The sequence below is a fragment of the Apodemus sylvaticus genome, chromosome 5, assembly GCF_947179515.1.
Source record: "Apodemus sylvaticus chromosome 5, mApoSyl1.1, whole genome shotgun sequence".
Lineage (NCBI taxonomy): Eukaryota > Metazoa > Chordata > Mammalia > Rodentia > Muridae > Apodemus > Apodemus sylvaticus.
The window spans coordinates 105,381,227-105,399,333 of record NC_067476.1 but is presented as its reverse complement, the minus strand read 5'-3'; the positions used below and the strand labels follow the sequence as shown (position 1 = coordinate 105,399,333).

At 43.2% G+C, this 18,107-nt stretch overlaps 1 protein-coding gene across 2 annotated transcripts; it reads right to left on the bottom strand.

Annotated features, from left to right (window-relative positions):
* Positions 1–4,295: 4,295 nt before the first annotated feature.
* Bloc1s6 (biogenesis of lysosomal organelles complex 1 subunit 6) lies at positions 4,296–15,263 on the bottom strand. 2 transcript variants are annotated; one of them, XM_052183442.1, is made up of 5 exons: positions 15,075–15,263; positions 10,781–10,922; positions 9,312–9,399; positions 7,504–7,590; positions 4,296–7,138 (listed from the first exon to the last, which is right to left on the bottom strand). In XM_052183442.1, the coding sequence occupies exons 1-5, from the start codon at positions 15,154–15,156 to the stop codon at positions 7,019–7,021; spliced, it is 519 nt and encodes a 172-aa protein (XP_052039402.1). In that variant the 5' UTR covers positions 15,157–15,263; the 3' UTR covers positions 4,296–7,018. The 2 variants fall into 2 exon arrangements, with proteins under 2 accessions (XP_052039402.1, XP_052039404.1); XM_052183444.1 differs by lacking the exon at positions 7,504–7,590.
* Between the last annotated feature and the right edge of the window lie 2,844 nt (positions 15,264–18,107).

The window sequence follows — 18,107 nt, the reverse complement described above, 5'->3', positions numbered from 1 at the left end:
GTAAAATTACATATATATTCCAGATACACACATATGCATATGTGTAGTGAGAATTTTGGTTTCTTTAAAACCCCAGTTATGCTTTTTGTTTTAATCCCAGGTGTGGATGTGGGGCTACTTCAGATTATCCTTGGCAGCAAGCTATTGGCCTCATGCTCCGGCAGGGGCGTGACTTCTGACCTTCCAATGATTTCTATCACGATCCTAAACACACTCTTACTACTTTACACTACGAATTTATGAAGTGGTGTTCTCAGAACCAACAATTATAAAACCAAAATCACCAACTCTGAGAAACACTGAAGATGCTTTAGGACTTCATCCTGCAACACTAACTATTCAGTGGAGAGTTGAGTCTCTGTTTAAAATAAGCACATCTGTCTCATCAGAATGGCTATGATCAAAAATTCAAGTGACAGCAGATGCTGGTGAGGATGTGGGAAAAGAGGAGCACTCCTCCATTGCTGGTGGGAGTGCAACCTTGTACAACCACTCTGGAAATCAGTGTGGCATTTTCCCAGAAAATTGGGAATAGTTCTACCTCAAAACCCATCTATACCACTGCTGGGCATATACCCAAAAGATGCCTCACTATACCACAAGGACACTTGTTCTACTATATTCATACCAGCTTTATTTGTGATAGCCAGAAACTGGAATCAACCCAAATGTCCTTCAAACAAATAACGGATAAAGAAAATGTGGTCCATTTACACAATGGGATACTACTCACTGTTAAAAACAAAAAGATCATGAAATTTGAGGCAAACGAATGGAACTAGAAAATATCATCCTGAGTGAGGTAACATAGACCTAAAAGATCACGCATGGTATGTACTCACTTATAGGTGGATGTTAACCAGAAAGTACAGGATACCCATGCTACTACAATCCACAGACCCAAAGAAGTTAAATAACAAAGAGGGTGCAAGGGAGGATAGGAGAATCTCACTCGGAAGGGGAAATAAATAGTCATTGGAGGTGGAGGGAGGGAGGAAACTGGGTGGGAAAGGGTTTGGGGAGAGGAATGGGGTAGAGACCAGATGTGGGGAGAGCTAGGGAGAGAGGAAAGAATGAATGGAAATGGGGGGGGGGGCGGGAGGGGGGAAGGCTGGAATTTCTAAGACACATCAGAGGCCTAAAATGGGGGAGGCTCCAGAAAGTCTACAAGGGTGACTCTAGTTGACACTCCTAGCAGTGGGGGACATAGAGCCTGAAGTGGCCACCTCCTGTAGCCAGGCAAGACTCCCAACCCACCCACAGAGCTTTTGACCCCAAATCTGCCCTGCCTACAACAAGTGTAGGGTCAGAGATAGAGCAGAGACTGAGGAACTGGCCAACCAATTATGGCCCTAACTTGAGAACCACCCCATAGGCAAGAACTATCCCTAACACTTTTAAGGATACTCTGTTATGCTTATAAACAGGAGCCTAGCATATCATCCCCTGAGAAGCTCCACCCAGCAGCTGACTGAAACAGACGCAGAGACCCACAGCCGAACATTAGATGGTGCTTGGAGAATCCTGTGGAAAAGTTGGTGGAAGGATTGGGGGACCTGGAGAGGCTAGGGACTCCACAGGAAGAGCAACAGAGTCAACTAACCTGGATCTTTGGGGGGCTCCGGGAGACTGAACCACCAACCAAAGAGCATATATTGGCTGGACCTAATCCCCAACCCCCACAGATATTTAGCAGACAAGCAGCTTGGTCTTCATTCCAGTCCCCCAACAACAGGAGCGGGGATGTCCCTGACTCTTGCCTGCATGTGGATCCTGTTCCCCTAACTGGGCTGCCCTGTCTGGCCTCAGTGGGTGAGGATGTGCCTAGTCCTACAGTGACTTGATGTGCCAAGATGGGTTGGTACCCCCAGGGGAGGGGGGTCTCCCCTTCTCAGAGAAGGAGAGGAGGAGATTGGGAAGGTGGAGACTTTAATCAGGATGTTAATTAATTAATTAAATGGAAGAAGAAGAAAAAGACATTGGCAATATCTTGATGAGATGAAGATTGGACTTGCCCCAAGGAACTCAACACCCAGAATCAACAGGAAGTAGTTTAAAGAGACCTACATCCCTTTTCCCTTTTAACCTTCTTTCTTTCCTCCCTGGTGTTGGAAGGAATAAGGAAGGTCATGGGCCACAGTCAGCAGCTTCCTCTTCCTCCGTTTACAGGAAAGTGACAGTGGAGCAGCCTTTTACCATTTTATCTTTAGATGAATTTTCATTTCTTTACATATCCATATAAGCCACCCTTAATCAGAGACTGTGCCTAGATCTCCCCTCAACCCGACTCCCCGTTTACACTCCAGCTCTCCCCACAGTGCACCCATCCACATGATTGGCATTTCTTTGCGTCATCTGTATGGTGTTTCTGCCTTGCCTACTAGATGGAATCTGTCTGCACACATGCAGGAAGGGCAAGAGTAAACTAACAGAAATGCTACCCATTGATCTGAATAACGGAAGACACAGGAACTCTCTTCATCCAAAAGAAAATGTAGAACCCAAACAACTTTTAAAATATGAGGACAGTTATGTCTGGAGGCTCAATTTTAAAAATCATGGCTTTGGAATAAAGTATATATGCTATGGTGAAAAATATGATGTGTAATAAGTATATAATGAATTTGATGAGATCTACAGAGCAAACACTGACAGAGATATACACAGAGTTCTCAGGGAAAGTTCTAAGTTCTGCCTTCTCCAAAGACAGTCCATCACCCTTGAATGCAGCCTACAATACACTACTGCTGGAACTAGATTTAAAGCAGCATTACACTGGCAGCTATGGTTTAAAAGTACTTCCCAGCAAACCACAAAGTGATGACTTTTGGGTTTTTTGACAGGGTCTCAGGCTGTAGCCCAGGCTGGCCTCAAACTTTCAACTTTCCAGTCATTCCCTATGGCTGCTCTCACAGCCAGCTTATAGTTATATTTACTCTCAAAGAAAAGCTAACTTCGTGGAGTTGGATGCTCCAGCCAGCCTTAGATGGCACTTACTGGACTGGTAATTCCTTATTTTAAAAAAACATATTTGTTTTATGTGTATGCCCGTGTCCTTGAGTGTATGTATGTGTACCATGGGCATGCACGAGGCAACAGACCTCAGAAGAGGCGTCAGGTCCTCAGGAACTGGAGTTAGAGGTTGTGGGTCCCTCTTAGCATCTACCTAAGCCCTCCAAAGTTACACCGAGGTTTGCTTGCTTGCTCCCCTACAGGAACACCTCTGATACTTCCACCCCACCCAAAATTTTCACTACAAATGACACAGTAATTCCAGTGACCCTTCTTAAAAAAAAAAAAAAAAAAAAAAAGTAAAAGGGAGAGATGTGGGACAGTGAAAGGCAGTCTGTGCCCTGGTTGAGCGAGGCTTACTCTGGAGACCCAGTAAAATATTCTACAAAGTGAGCCATGCTCCCAGATACTAAGGCTCCTGACACCAACTCCATACTCCTGACTCAACTCCATAATCCTGTAGCCATCAGTCACACTTAGGGCCAGGCCCAGTGTTCTGGCTGGACTCCACCCCTAGTCACCTGGCTATAGCCAGGTTTTCCCTGCCCCACAGTTACCTGGCAACAGTCAGACAACCCAGTCCACTATAAGAGGGACTACTTGGTGCCCCCTCGCTCTCTTGCTTTTTCTCTGCCTCCTTCTCTCTTGCCTTTCTTCTTGTCCCCCTGTTCCCCCTCTCCCCGTTCTTCTCCCCTCTTTCCACGAGGTCATGGTCAGCTCTCATCCCTCCATCTTTTCTTTCTGTCTTTACTTCTCTTTTCCTTTTTCTACTTTTCTATAATAAAGCTTTGAAACCATGGGCTGCCTCTTATCAAAACCCACAGTGCAGGAGCAATGGAACAGGCCTCAGCGTCTCCAGCCAGAAAGGACCCAGGACTTCCCTGCCTGGCCAGACTTTCTCTACAGGTACACAGGGCCTGTGCCAGAACGGCCCCACATTCTGGGCAAGGACCTTTCCCCCTAGCTGGGCAGCCTCCCTCTGCAGATACACGGGAGCCCCCACCATCCCTACACGGTTATGCGGCCCCACTAGTTTTCCCTACAATAGATGATTGTGAGCTACCTGTTGAGGGTGCTGGGAACCAAACCTGGGTCCTCTGCACCAGCAGTTGAGAATTCTCCAGCTCCTGGACTGGCCTTTTTTGACATGAAAGGTAAAGAACATTCAATACATGGAGGGCATTAAGAGTAAAACAGGAGAGGTAGTAAAACAAATGTGTGACGTAATGTACAGGAAGAGGAATATACTCTGCTATGCACAGAATGGTGCCTGATAAACAATCCTGGGTGATTCTGACGTTTTTATTAAGTTCATAAAAGCAGTTTTCATTTATAACATCAGAATCAGACAAAGATGTTTCAGCATACAATTGGTACTGGTAAACTGAATTCACACCAAAATTCACTGTGGACACAGCTCCATTACATTCGGTGTCTGCACATTTACATGATACTCATGATAAAGTCAGCTCAATGTGTCAGCACCATACATATCTGGTATTATTTCAAAACAAAGGCAACTTTTCTTTTGGCCAATTCCTATTTGTTCAAAAACACAGCAAGTGTTTGGTTATTGTGTTTCCATGTTACTGAAATACAGCTAAAATTTTAGGGTTTCATCCTCTATGGTGTTTCTGATTCTCCTCTGACCTGAAAGTGGTGGGTAATGATGTGTGTGTGTGTGTGTGTGTATAAAAGATTTATTTCTCTATTATGTGGGTGGGTGTTTCATCTACATGGAGTGGATGCACCACATATGTGCCTGATGCTACAGAGCCAGATGAGGGGACTGGATCCCCTGGAACTGGAGGTACAGATGCTCGTGAGCTGCCAAGTGGGAGCTGGGACTAGAACCCTGGTTCCCTGCAAGAACAGTCAGTGCTCTTCTGCTGAGCCAACTCTCCAGCCCATCGTTTTGATGTTAAATCTTTAAAACTTAATATAATTCTCAAAACATATGTGTCACATGCCATCCATTCATTAAATATGATTTACTTTAATACAAGTCAAAAAGTCCAATTAACTAGGACTCTTAATTTCCTGCCAGCTAAGATTCTGTTTTAAATCTGACTCTATTAAAAGCAGCAATGAATAATTTATTTCTCAAGATTAATTACTAGGTAGCTTTGAAACTATTCCATTGCTTATGAATGTAAATCACTGGACAGTCTATACTACCAGTTCCTAACATCAGAATAATCTGGAGCTAAATCTTCTGTCACTCCACATCAGAACTAGTGGGTAAGAACTGAGGATGTCTGCATTTTCTTGTTCCCAGGGGAAAAGGACATGCAATTTAGTGTGGGAAACCCTGCAGGGGCAACCAGACCCAGAAGTGTCTCATCCTTTAATGTACACCAGAGTCACTGGAAGAAATCCTAAGCAGAACAAAGAAGATTCACTTTAAGAGACTGAGGAAGTGTCCAGAAGTGTCCAGGAACAGCATTTGAAACAACCAACACCATTGGTCTAAAGTCAGCATGAAAAGCAATCTCCAGCCTTTATCAGGTATCAGATACTTTATTGTAACAAGTACATTCTGCAATGTAATGGCATTGTCCTGCAGATCCTAGTGACTTGTGCTCTGGGAGTGACAGCAAGTGACTAAGAGTAACCGCCTTTCAAATAGACTTGAACAGAAGTCAAGATCAATGACTGTGGAATCACCATTCATTAAGAAGGAAAGGACTCCTTCAGAGAAATAGTTACACCTTATTCTTAACGTTCTTAGCTGACGAGTTCTTAGCATTGGTCATCTGTAATGGTCTCTCTCTCTATCACCCAATATGTGATCAGAGGTAGTATAACTCCAGCTTACCAAGTGTTGCACGGTTATAAACGATGTGCATGTGCATTCTAATCAGACACCTTTGGAGCTTGTGCTGCTCACACACAGTAGGGGCTAGAAACAAGCTTCCTATTAAACACTAAAACAGCAAAGTATACTACTACACTCTTGATGTCCAACAATGAGGCTTCATCTTGCCCTACAGAGTAAGTTCCTACATACAACAAGAGGGAGAAAAATTTCTAGAAAACAGTAAAGGCATCATGTACCTCTCTTCTGTACACTATTTACATATGACGTGAGCAGCAGCAGATTTTTTTCTACTTAAAAAACAGAACAAGGCATGGCAGTGCACACCTTTAATCCCAGCACTTGGGAATAAGAGGCAGGTGGATTGTTAAATCTGAGGCCAGTCTGGTCTCTACAGTAAATACCATGACAGCCAGGGCTTTATAGAGACCCTATCTCTAGAAGAAGAAAAAAAAGAGAGAAAAAGAAAAAGCACAGAAACATTGTTACACTGTGATGACTTAGCATGCAAGTGTAGCATACACACACACACACACACACACACACACACAAAACCTCTGAGTATCTGGCAGGTCCATCATTGCTGCACAGCTTTAGCAATGGATAGAATCTTGCCCTGAACCCAAAATCTACATCAGCAGCAACAGTGAAAACCAAGTAGAATGGCTGGAGAACCCGTCTGGCGTCCACTCCCAGCCTACATCTAAGTAGGCATTTCCAGTGTACACACACTTCCTGTGTTTCTCATAAAAGCTTGGCAGCTCTCTTTCTGGGAGACTTGTGATCAGACAATTGGTATTTCTATTTAAACAATATAAAGCAATTGCTGAAAATCAAGTGTGGCTGTGCAGGAAAGGCCTGTCCTCAAAAAAGGAGAAACTGAAACTAAAATTGATTCTCATGAAGCTCTGACCTTCTAGTCATTTGAACTACTACCCAGACTCTTGTAATAACCAAAGTGTTCTCAGTTTACAAATGATTTAAGATCAAATAATAAGTTTAAAGTTAAGCAAGAACTGAAAACGTTAAGTATCAACAAGGCTGCCTGAGTGAAGTCTTGGAGACACAGCAACCCTGGGAAAGGTTTCAGGACATGCCACGGCATAAGGCACTGTCCCCGCCTCGCTCCTTGTGAACAGCACTGGAGATCCAGGAGGCATGACCAGACAGGAACCCGGAGCAGGCTCCTCACGTCCTCTTGGCCGGCTTGGCTGTCAGCTGCTTTTCTCTTTCAAATTCCTTCTCGCGCTGCTGCTCCCTCTCCAGCTCTTCTCTCTGCCTCTTCTGCTGCAGCTTCAGTGCTCTTTTCTGAGGAGAGAGATGGGGGCAGGGAGGTACATTTATGACATAACTTAAAAAATGTTTGACTTGAGTTATTCAATACATATTAGTAAATTCTACATTTAATTTTTAAATTTATTTGGAGTAATCTAAGATCCCCTTAATTTAAAACAAAAGAAAAAAGCAAGCCTTACTCCAAGCTCGCATTTAGTGTGAACTGCAAGTTCATATGCAGAGATGAGCCCACCAGCTCAGAGAAGGGTGAAGGAGCCAGGGGTGCTAAAGGGGACAGTGCAGCAGAGTGCCCATCTTACTGCACACAGAATCCTACAGCTCCAAGCGTGTCCTGCCACGGAGGCGCCTGCCGCGCTGGAGGGCTGAGAGCCACTCACTTTCAACTTGGAAGTTTTCTCATGTAGCAGCAGCATCTCCTTCCGAATATTCACCAGCTTGGCGTGATAGTGCTTCGCTTCCGTGAACTGTCACAGAGTCAGATAGAGGCATGAAATGAATGCCAAGACTGCGCCTATGTCAGCACCTGAACTAGAGCTCACCTTCTGAGCTGGAAATGTAGAGCCTCGCTTATGACCAGAGTTTAAATTCTACAATACACATTTCATTCCACCATTAGCAAAATTTTGAAAACATCTGAATCAATTCAGCTGACAAAAAATAATTGTAGCACTCAGGGGGCAGAGGCAGGTAGATCTGTGAAGTCTAAAGCCAGCTTGGTCTGTATATTAAAGTTGCGGGCCAGCCAGCAGGGCTACACAGAGAGAGAGAGAGAGAGAGAGAGAGAGAGAGAGAGAGAGAGAGAGAGAGAGAGAGAGAGAGACTGAGATTGTCTCTCATTGACTCTCTGTCTTTCTCTCAAAAAAGTTTATTAAACATAAAACAGACATTTATATTAAAAAGGTTATAAACAACATTTTGCTTCAAAAACATAGCACGCAATCTAAAAATTCTAACAGTCACTACGGCCTTTCTGACAGAACAAGTCAGCACATAGGACTGTGAGTGCTGTCTTCCTGTCAGGGAAACCCAGCCGGTGCCCAGACTCTGAGAGAACAAACTCAGTCACGTCTCTTGAGGTCAGAATGACAGCAGCCATTAAAGGACATGCACTGCTTTCCCAGAGTACAGTCTGAGTCTCAGCCAGAAGTCAAAAGGGAAGTCTCCTGTTGGGAGAAGCCGAAGGGTGATGGAGGCCTAAACAGGTGGGAGAGAGAATGGGAAGGGAACCTTATTCTCAGACAACTCAGAGACGGAATGAGAGGCAGGCCTGCAGAGAGCAGCTGCCTCTCACAGAGCTGCAAGTCAAGGCAGTTCACAGACGCCCTGTGTGTGTCTTTCAGGGCCTTCCTGTTCCCATTCCTACATGAGAATTAAAACCACTCTTGGGCAAAGGGAAGAAACAGGTGAAAACCTCAGTTGTGCCCTTCCAGGCTGATGTGACAGGATCTGCTCATTTATTCAACTCTCCCCTGTAACAAACAGCCATCCAATCACAGCGTCAAGTCAGGGAGGACTAGGAAGTCCGTATGGCCATGCTCGCTTCTCCACAGGAGTCAGCGAGCCACTGAGAAGACTGCACTCCACAGCAGGAAGGGAGACAATCCTAACCCACCCCTGTCCAGTAAGAGGTCCACTTCTGAGGTATATAGGAATCCTTGCAAAGTCATGCAGACAAGCAGTTGCTAATGTCCAGGGAGGGAAAGGAGCAACATGGCCGTGCCTATGCTAAGTCTGTTTACTTAAAGACTGTCTGTTCTTCTTTTATCAGCTTCTAGTGAAATTCAACTTCTAGCTAACTACTCTTCCTCAGGGAACCCATCTCGTCACAGCACCAGGAATACTGATAATTAAGTATTAATGAAAAGACCACATAATTGGCCCTTCAAAAGGGCCTGCACTTTCCTTGGTTGTAGAAACAGTGCCTCAAATATCCCTCACTTTCCATTTTCTTCTTATGTCATCATTTCATGAGATCTTCTCCACAATACAAATAAGCTGAATTTCCTAATTCATGTTCAGCATATGAAAGATAGCAACCACCGGGAATTCTAATAAATCAATCAGGATTTGTTAAAAAGACAAATTCTACACTTAAAAGTTAGAGGATAAGATCATCAAAATGCAGAAGTACAAAGCTTTTCTACAATCAGAGTTCATTAAGTTAGATAAGCAAAATCATACTTACCAAAGCATTGATGTCCAACATAGAGTGGCATTCTTTAAATTTTGAAATCTCCTGTTCCAGTGTATCTAGTAACACAACTTGGTTCTGTCTGAAAAAAAAGCACACAGCCAAAGCTAATTTGACATTTTCTCAATGTTGGTTCTTTTCACAGAATCACATTCATTCTGGCTAAAGGAAAAAGCTGGCAATATAGCACCTCTCCGAGATTTACCTGCCTCAGAATAATCTTTCCAATATCTTATTTCAAAGATAAATTCTAACAACTAAGTGTATACTTTATTCTTGACATAATTTCAGACTTTAGTAACTAAAATAATCAGATTATTGCAGAGTATTTTACTGTTTTAGCAACATTCTGCATTATCACACTAAAAGCTATTTTATAGTATTTTGCTCATGAAACTCAATTTTCTATGCATCCCCAAAAGCAAACTAGAAACCAAGAACATCCTGATTTAGACTTGGAAAAGATGCACTACTGCGGGACAGCCTTTCCTCAAAGACCAATGAGCAGCTCAGGAGTCAGCACAGGACTGGGAACCATGTGTGGCCTTCCCCCCACAGCTGTGTGGTCTTAGGCACTCAAGTCACTTCTCTTGACCTAAATATTATTTATACAGGCAGAAGGTCAGAGCAGACAACTTCAAACATGTGCTAACCTTTAGATTCAAATCCTATGGAAGGAGAGAAGCTAACTTCCTCCCCATTCCTCTCAGAGCAGTATGATCACAGGCTTAAGTGACAGGGAAGGGTCACCTAAATGAACATTTTAAATGAAAAATATAACGTGGCTGTGATGAAAAATGAATTAGCAATGAGAACGAAGGCCAATCACATGTCGGTCATCAGGCCTGGGTCTGCAGACCAACAGGTCACTCACTAGTCTGTCCCTTTGTGGCAGACTAGGGATCGCAGAAGAGGATGTGTATCATGGAGAACAAAATACCCAGCAACTTGCCAACCACAAGACAGTAAAACCCAGGGGGGTCACAACTGGAAAACAGAGGCAGGGGTGGGGTGGAGTTAGGGAGTAAACATGAAAACAACAGCTTCAGTATCAATAAAACTGAAAAGCCACCAGCCTGACCAAACAAGGAAAAAGGGAACAAATTACAAGAATTTTTCATTAAGACACTGCTGATATGATTGTATTCTAAGGACATAAAACTCCAACTACTCTGAACACTCCAGAGGGAACACACCAATTCATCCTAACACACGAATGATCCAAACTCATACAAGGACTACTCACTCTCAAAATCTACTACAAAGAAACTAGGCTCTCTAGGACTATTACTTCGCTTTTGACATTTAGGCTACAGGTTACTCCGTGATTCTTATTTACAGAACACAGTCATGCTCAATGATTCAACATTCCAGAAGACAAGACTTTCATACTCCATGAGATTACTAGGTGACATCTGACTACACAGAAGAGCTGAAGAGCCACTAGCTTTCTGTTGGCTTACGTGAGCTCCTGGAGTGCTCGCTTGGACCTCTGCAGATCTGGTAAGTAGTGGGACAGCAGGCCTCCCACCAGGTGCTCTACAGCTCTGTCCTCTGCAGGGAAGTCCTCTATCAGTCCTTCATCTGGAGACGCGTCGCTTAAGCCTGTGCTCAAGATAAAAACAAATTTAGGGAGTGCTACAATATAAGCTGCATGGTAAGAAGGCTGGCAGAGCTCAAGCAGGGAGGACAGAAGCCCTCGGGGAGCTAAGAGCACGAACCCTCTCCTAACTACACAGTTGCTTCTTTTAAATGTGTGCCTTCTAAGCTTTCTCTAAAACTTGGTAAAAAGGAACAAGAAGTGTTTTTGTGTTGTTTTGAGTATTTCTTATTTTGAGGTGAGGTTTCCCTGTGTAACCCATGCTGCCCTAGAACTCTCAATCCCCCTGTGTCAGCCTCCTGAGTCATGTATTACCACATCTGGGAAAAAGGTTTTTTTAAGCTGTGAGTATATAAAAGTTTAGGTAAGTGTACATTAGTGTATTCAAATTCTACATGTTCATGTATTTTATCAAATGAGCCAGGCTAAAGGATGAGTTTACAGCTACTGAATTAAAGAATTCTTAATACATCAATGCTTTTAAAAACATGCAATGAATAACAGAGACAGAGGCTGTGAAGCAGCTCAGTGGGTAAACATCCTTGCTATGTAAGCCTGACCTTCTGACATCCATCCCTGAAACCCACAGGACAGAACAGACTCCTGAAAACTGTTCTCTGACTTTCACAGGAATACTGTGATATGATCTCTTACCCCCTTCCTTCTCCCTCTCTCTCTCTCTCTCTCTCTCTCTCTCTCTCTCTCTCTCTCTCACACACACACACACACACACACACACACACAAACAAAGAAAATAAAAACTTACAAGGAGGACTAGAGAGATGGTTTAACCATTAAAGGCTAGGCTCAAAACCAAATAGACAAGAAAATAAAATTTGTTAAATAAATTATATAAACAAAGATGCAATGCCTAAAACACTGTTTTAAACTCATAAGAAATAGAGGCTTTTTGCTTAATGTATGTACATGTACAGGGGGTTGGTTTGTCATTTATTACTTAAGACACAGCACTTTCTGTGAACCAGGGCCAAAGCTAGGAGAGTCAGCTGGGAAATGGGGCCCCAGGACTGGGCTTATTAACACAAGCTCAGGATGTGATGACTCAGTTCAAAGGGGACATTCCATACCTTAGTCTGCTATAGGAAACAGTGTGCTGATTGTGTCACAGCCTAGTCTAGACCTGCTGCCAGGAATGGCGCTGCATCCTTCTCCAGGCATTCAAACAACCAGGGTAAACACCCACAGATTACTGTTCCCAGAAAAATAGTTTCAAAGTGGGGTCAATGAATGATTATAAGGTTTTTACAATCATTGATTTTGAATAAGATAAAGTGTTTACTAAAATTGTGCCCAGAAAGCATTCCGTAGTTAATGTTAACTTCTGAAACACCTGTTGTCAATAATAGTCTAGTAAGAATCAGGGAACATCACATTAAGACGGCTGGAGGGGCAGCTCCGTGGTTAGACACACTGGATGCTCTTACCTCTGTAACAACTGTAACTTTAACCCTGAAAACACAAACACATTGGAATTCTCAAAGTTGCAGGACAGAACTCAAGTGAGAGAGGGCTGACAGAAGGTGAAACTCTCCACAAGCAACAAGGAAACAGGGTGGAGGAAGACTACTGCTGTGCCTTTGGATGAGGAATGAAACGCTTACTTTTGGCAAGTAATTTCATACTTAAGTTTTGTCTATAATAACAGTACAACAAACACCAACTTCAAGTAAACATGGACACTATATAATAGATGATCAGAAAGAAACACCTGACTAAGGATATTTCAACTTTAAGATGTAACAATAAATTTGCCTACACACACACACACACACACATTTTAACTCATAGGCCTCCCTTCCCCATTCTCATTCTGAGCCATTAGATAGCCGTCAGTTGATTTTGTTAATATTTAGCTGCTTAGTTCAGGGACCTCACTGTGTGAGGCTCTAGAGCAGAGGCTCTGACCACGTGCTGGCAGCACCTTTCACACGGGCCGCCTAAGTCCGTCAAAACACAGATGTTTACATTATGATCCATAACAGTAGCAAAGATACAGTTGTGAAGTAGTCACAAAAATATTAAAGGGTCACGGCATTAGACGATTAATAAACACAGTTCTAAAAGAAAAAGGAATATGATCCTTACCATAGTCATACAATGTATGTGCGCTGAACACCTACTGTGTGTTAATTTCTTAGTCACAACAATAAATAAGGTAAACTCTCCTCCCTGAGTGCACAATACAGGGGAGTATACAAAGCCATTACAAAACTGATGTGGAATCTGACAATCTGAGCTGATTTCTAAGGAAGGCTGGTGTTGAAGATGATAAATGCCCACCTCATCCTCCCACCCCATCTTCTGTTCTCTTTGTCACCCATTATAAAAATGTGAACCCATGGAAAAAGGCACAACTTAAAAAGCATGACCTCACTCCAATGGAGTCACTCTGAAGTTTTCTCACATAAAAGGCCAGAAACTGTCTTTACTTAACCATGCACATAATCTTTTTATCGATGTTCTGAAGGTCTTCTATTTGTCTGTCTGTCTGTCTGTTTTAAGACAAAGTCTATCAAAGGCTGGCCTTGCTCCTGTGTCAGCTTCCAGTGCTGGCGTGTGCTGCACCACACAGCATGTTTTCTCTTAAATATATCTTAAGTACCTTTCTTCAGCAATGTCTACAGATCCCCTCTTAGAAGATCGAAATTCATCTTAGAAGAACGAAATTCTATAGTACTTCACTCAATCCCCTTTGGATAGATTACACTATTTCCACTTTTCAATAAACAATGCTGCTGTGATCTTTCTAGGTGATCTTTACACACTCCTATTTCTAAGGGAGACATTCTTAGAAAACAGTTGGGACAGAACATGTACCCATCTTTGACATTGTAAAACCCTCCTAAAAGCCAGTCCCAACTTAGACTGCGGCCACCACTTGCACACCGATCTGATAGGAGTGGAAGGGATATAACATTGCCAAGGAAACAGAATGAGGAAAGGCGAGGGTGAACAGCAAGGCAGGCCATGCACAGAAAAGCAACAGTGAGCTATTAGTATACACCATAGGCCAGCCTGTGAGGATGCCTGAGTGCCAATTCTATGGGAAATTCAGTAAGTGGCAAGGAGCCAATTTAGGATTCTAAGGATTCATGACTGGAGCTTGTCTTGGGGCAGTAAAGTTACAACAATGGACAATCAATGTGAGAATGAGAGACTAGAGGTGGTGGCTTTACAACTGTTGACACCAGGGTGCAAACACCAATGGGAGATGCTAAGCACTGTGGAATCCTTTATATGAAACAGAGGGAGCTGAACCCAAGAGTGCAATTTCAGTTTTACTGGAGAGTGAGCTCACACATTAGCAAGTCGATCAGAGAGCTGAGGCTAGGGATCTGGCTCTGTAGTAGAGCATTAGCATGCAAACAGTACTGAGTTGAATCTGCGGCTAGCACGCATCCCACCTACTCTCTGGCATCTGCTTATATTTATATGCATGACACTCATGTGTTATGTGCAGCGAGAGAGAGAGACACAGACAGACAGAGACAAAGAGAAAGACTCAAGCTCCAAGTACTACAGAGTATTTACTGATGTGACTGAACAAGTCATGAAAGGAATGCGTCATTAAAGAAAAGCACGGCCAGGAAATGCTGATTGATTTGTAGCTTCCTACTTCTGAAACACAGAGACTATTTTTAGGTCCATCTAGCGTCTCTCATATGAACCATTGCTCACAGAAAATGGATGGAGTGGTGTTTTCAATTTCACAAAAACTATGGTACACATAAACAGTGCCCATCTGGTTATACAGCAAATTAACCCTTCCGCTCAAGGGACGCCTTCGGGCATTAATGCTTAAATTTCTTCTGGAACTATGAGGACGGCTGCTGGAGTATCGGATGAAGTAATATCACCAAGGAAGTCAGAATATTTCATTGGTAGGCAATATTGGATAGTTTTCTAAAAATCGACCTTCTCTCTGACAAACTCATCACCAGCCACTAACTCTATGACAAACAGTTGAAAAGCAACACAAAAGCAAACCTTTAACACAAACCGCACCCAACAGTGCGTTTCCTCCCGGGACCAAGGTTGCCTTGCCAGGGTGCTCCAGGCAGGAGGGTGGCCTGCGCTGGAGTCCCACCCACTCGGTCCCGGCCCCTGTGGGCAGTCGCCCCGCAAAGCAGCCGTACCCGGCGCAGGCTCGCCGGCCTCCTGGCTGTCGGAGGGCCCCGTAAGGACCCCGTCCGGAGGCGGTGGCTCAGGAACACTCATGTCCCCGCACAGGGCGCTGCGTAGAGCGAGTAGTGTGCAGAAGTCAGAGGCAAAGGAACCTAAGGGGTTTCCAGAGTCTAGCCGGATGAAAGCCGCCGAGGCACACGGAAGTGACGAAAGCGGAAGATGTCTCTTTCCGACGCAGCTCGTTACTGCCAATCAGGAAAGCCCGCCCCCGGATAGGCGCCCCTGTTCGCGTGCGGGTTAGGTTTCACGGAGTGGCCGGTGGAACCCGGAAGAACGGTTAGAGAACCGGATGTCGCCCTAATCGAGTGAATCGTGAATCTCTCCAGTGTTGTGTCCAATTTAAGCGAGAGCCTTAATATCTCGGGACGCTAAGTTAAGCTTCAGCGTTGTTTAGGATCTCTTCCAGTGCTTAGAAATGACATAAAGGCTCTCTTGGAGCGTCATTTGAACAAATTAAGTCAAATTACGAAAAGCATCTGCGGAGATCCTGTAAGATGGCATCAGGAGTTCTAAAGGAAAGTATGTAGACGTGGACAGACTCAGCACCACAACAAATGTAACGGTCCTCTACACTTTTGTAAACTCTGACCTCTAGTAGCATCTAACGTTGCTCCTCGGATTACCTGTTCAGTTTTCCATACTGCAGCCAAAGCTGTCTCCAAAAAAATAAATATAAATACGTATGTCATGCCTTTGGAATGCACTGGCTCCCTATTGTCTCCATCGTATGTTCAATTTCACTTTAGCCACTTCTTTATTTATTTCTTTGTTTTGTTGTTGTTTTTTGTTTTTCAAGACAGGGTTTCTCAGTGTAGCCCTGGCCGTCCTGGAACTCACTCTGTAGACCAGGCTGCCCTCGAACTCAGAAATCCGCCTGCCTCTGCCTCCCAAGTGCTGGGATTAAAGGCGGGTGCCACCCCTGCCACTTTTCAAGAGTAACTTCTCAACTCTTCACAGTACAATGTCCACAGACTAATCCTTGAGATTTCTAAATATATTAGGGTGCGTTGCAACGAATAAAAGCTACAAGTTAACACACCTTACAATAGGGAGGTTACTCCATGGGCCCAAGGAGTCTTTAAAACTGACGGGGTGGAGGTGTTTCTCAAAAAAAAAAAAAAAAAAAAAGATTTGATTACAAAGGGTGATTAAACACACACTGATGGGTTTGAAGACAGAGGAAAGGAGTCATCGTCTGGATGGTGGGTGAGCTCCAGAAAAACAAGGAAACCAATTCCTCCCCTAAAGCTTTTGTAATGGAACTCATTTTCATCCCTGTGAGGTTGCTGAACTATAGAATGTGTAATAATTAGTGTTGTCCTACAAATAGGAGAACAATGTATTACTCTTCAAACATCTTTTGCAATCTGGGCATTGTAAGCTGTCCATGTGTGCAGTGTATGCTTGCCCCTGCTTTAAACTAGAGTATCCTTTTCAAAGGTCTATTCATCTTTTGAGTGCTCTAGAATAATATCTTTTTTTTATTATTGTTTTGTTTCATGAGGTGAGGTGCTATGTAGCCTTAGACTCAATGTGTAATTAGGGCTGGCCTTGAATTCCTGGTCCTCCTGTCTCTGCCTGCCAGGAAACTGATTACAGACGGGAGCCAGCACACCCAAACACAACATTCTTCATCTCACTCCCCGCTTTCATTCAGAAGTCACAGTGATGACATTTCACAACGACAAGCATCCTCCTGCCATTTAGCACTGGGTTCCTCCTTGCATTCATTATTTCATGTTTTCTTCTTTTGGATTAAGAATGCCAAATAGAAACTCTTATGCACAGAGTACCAAAATAATCCTTGATAAATTGGCTAATTCGTGAACTAGTGATGCTGTAGCCCCTAATTCCAAATATCTGTAATTTCCAAAGTCTGAATTATACAACATGGTAAACCTGACTAAACACCTGACACCCTTGCTGAGTTATAAGTTTTATGTACCAACAGTGTAGTGGGACCTTTGGAGGGGAGCCATGTCCTATGACTTGTCACTGGCTGCTTTCATCTCTTGGCCAGTATTAAGTGCAGTTCATGAAATTTTAAATACTGGTTATCTAAATTTAATGGATGAAATAAAGTGTTATGTCCTGACTGTCTTTTTGATGAGTTTTGCTATAAGGAGAATTCTTGTTAGGAATTTTAATACTATTTTTCAACATTTTTAACTTACTGTAACAAAATCACCTAAATGAACAAGGAGCTTGTACCAGATTCATCTTGCCTTTCTCTCTGATCTTTTCCTTCTTTTTCTCTTACAGATTGCAATTCAGTGTGCCACTTGTTTGTTAAGGTCCCTCTGTATGTGACACAGAGCTCAAAGCAATTGCTAAAATTTGATTGCAAAGAACACAACAGTTTATTGAATTGCATTATGTCTTTTGTAGGGTCCTTAGTTTTCCCATTCCCTTTTCCATATCAAAATTATACACTCCAAATACTTTAATGTAATACCTTTTAAGATTGAACTAGGCCCCTTAGGTGGTTATGCCACACAGAGTTCTGGTTCCTATCTACCAGAAGGCTATGTACCAGATGCCATAGTTTGTGTTAGAGTTTGTTCTTGAGCTTACATATTATACATTAAAAAATGTATAACACTGTATTGTCCAGACAATGATCTACAATAGCCAAAGGCTGGGTTTTGAGTGAATGTTTATTAAGTATATAGGAAGCCAAAGTAAAAGAATAAATAGCAGGTGGGTGGGTGGCTGCTGGAATGATAGATACATAAATAGCAAAAATATCCTCAGATTAGTAGCTCAAGGTTTTCATTGGGGTTCGAGTCTAGGCATTCCCTTGTGTGAAGTCAGGAATCCTTTCCCTTCCTTCTCTGCAGTCCCTAGTCTGCCCTCCACTCTGAGGCTTCAACTGAAGAAACTCTCTCAGTAAGGCAGAAAAAAAAATCCCCAATCTGTCATGTCCTTGCAGCTTCCAGGCAAAGCCAACTCATTCCTAATGGCCAATAACATTTTAAAAATTA

Coding starts and splice junctions, on each gene's coding strand:
- Bloc1s6 (XM_052183442.1), bottom strand. CDS start 15,156: ATGAGTGTTCCTGAGCCACCGCCTCCGGACGGGGTCCTTACGGGGCCC. Junction 10,923..15,074: donor GGCCGGCGAGCCTGCGCCGG/GTACGGCTGCTT, acceptor TCTTGAGCACAG/GCTTAAGCGACGCGTCTCCA. Junction 7,139..7,503: donor AGAAAACTTCCAAGTTGAAA/GTGAGTGGCTCT, acceptor CTCTCTCCTCAG/AAAAGAGCACTGAAGCTGCA.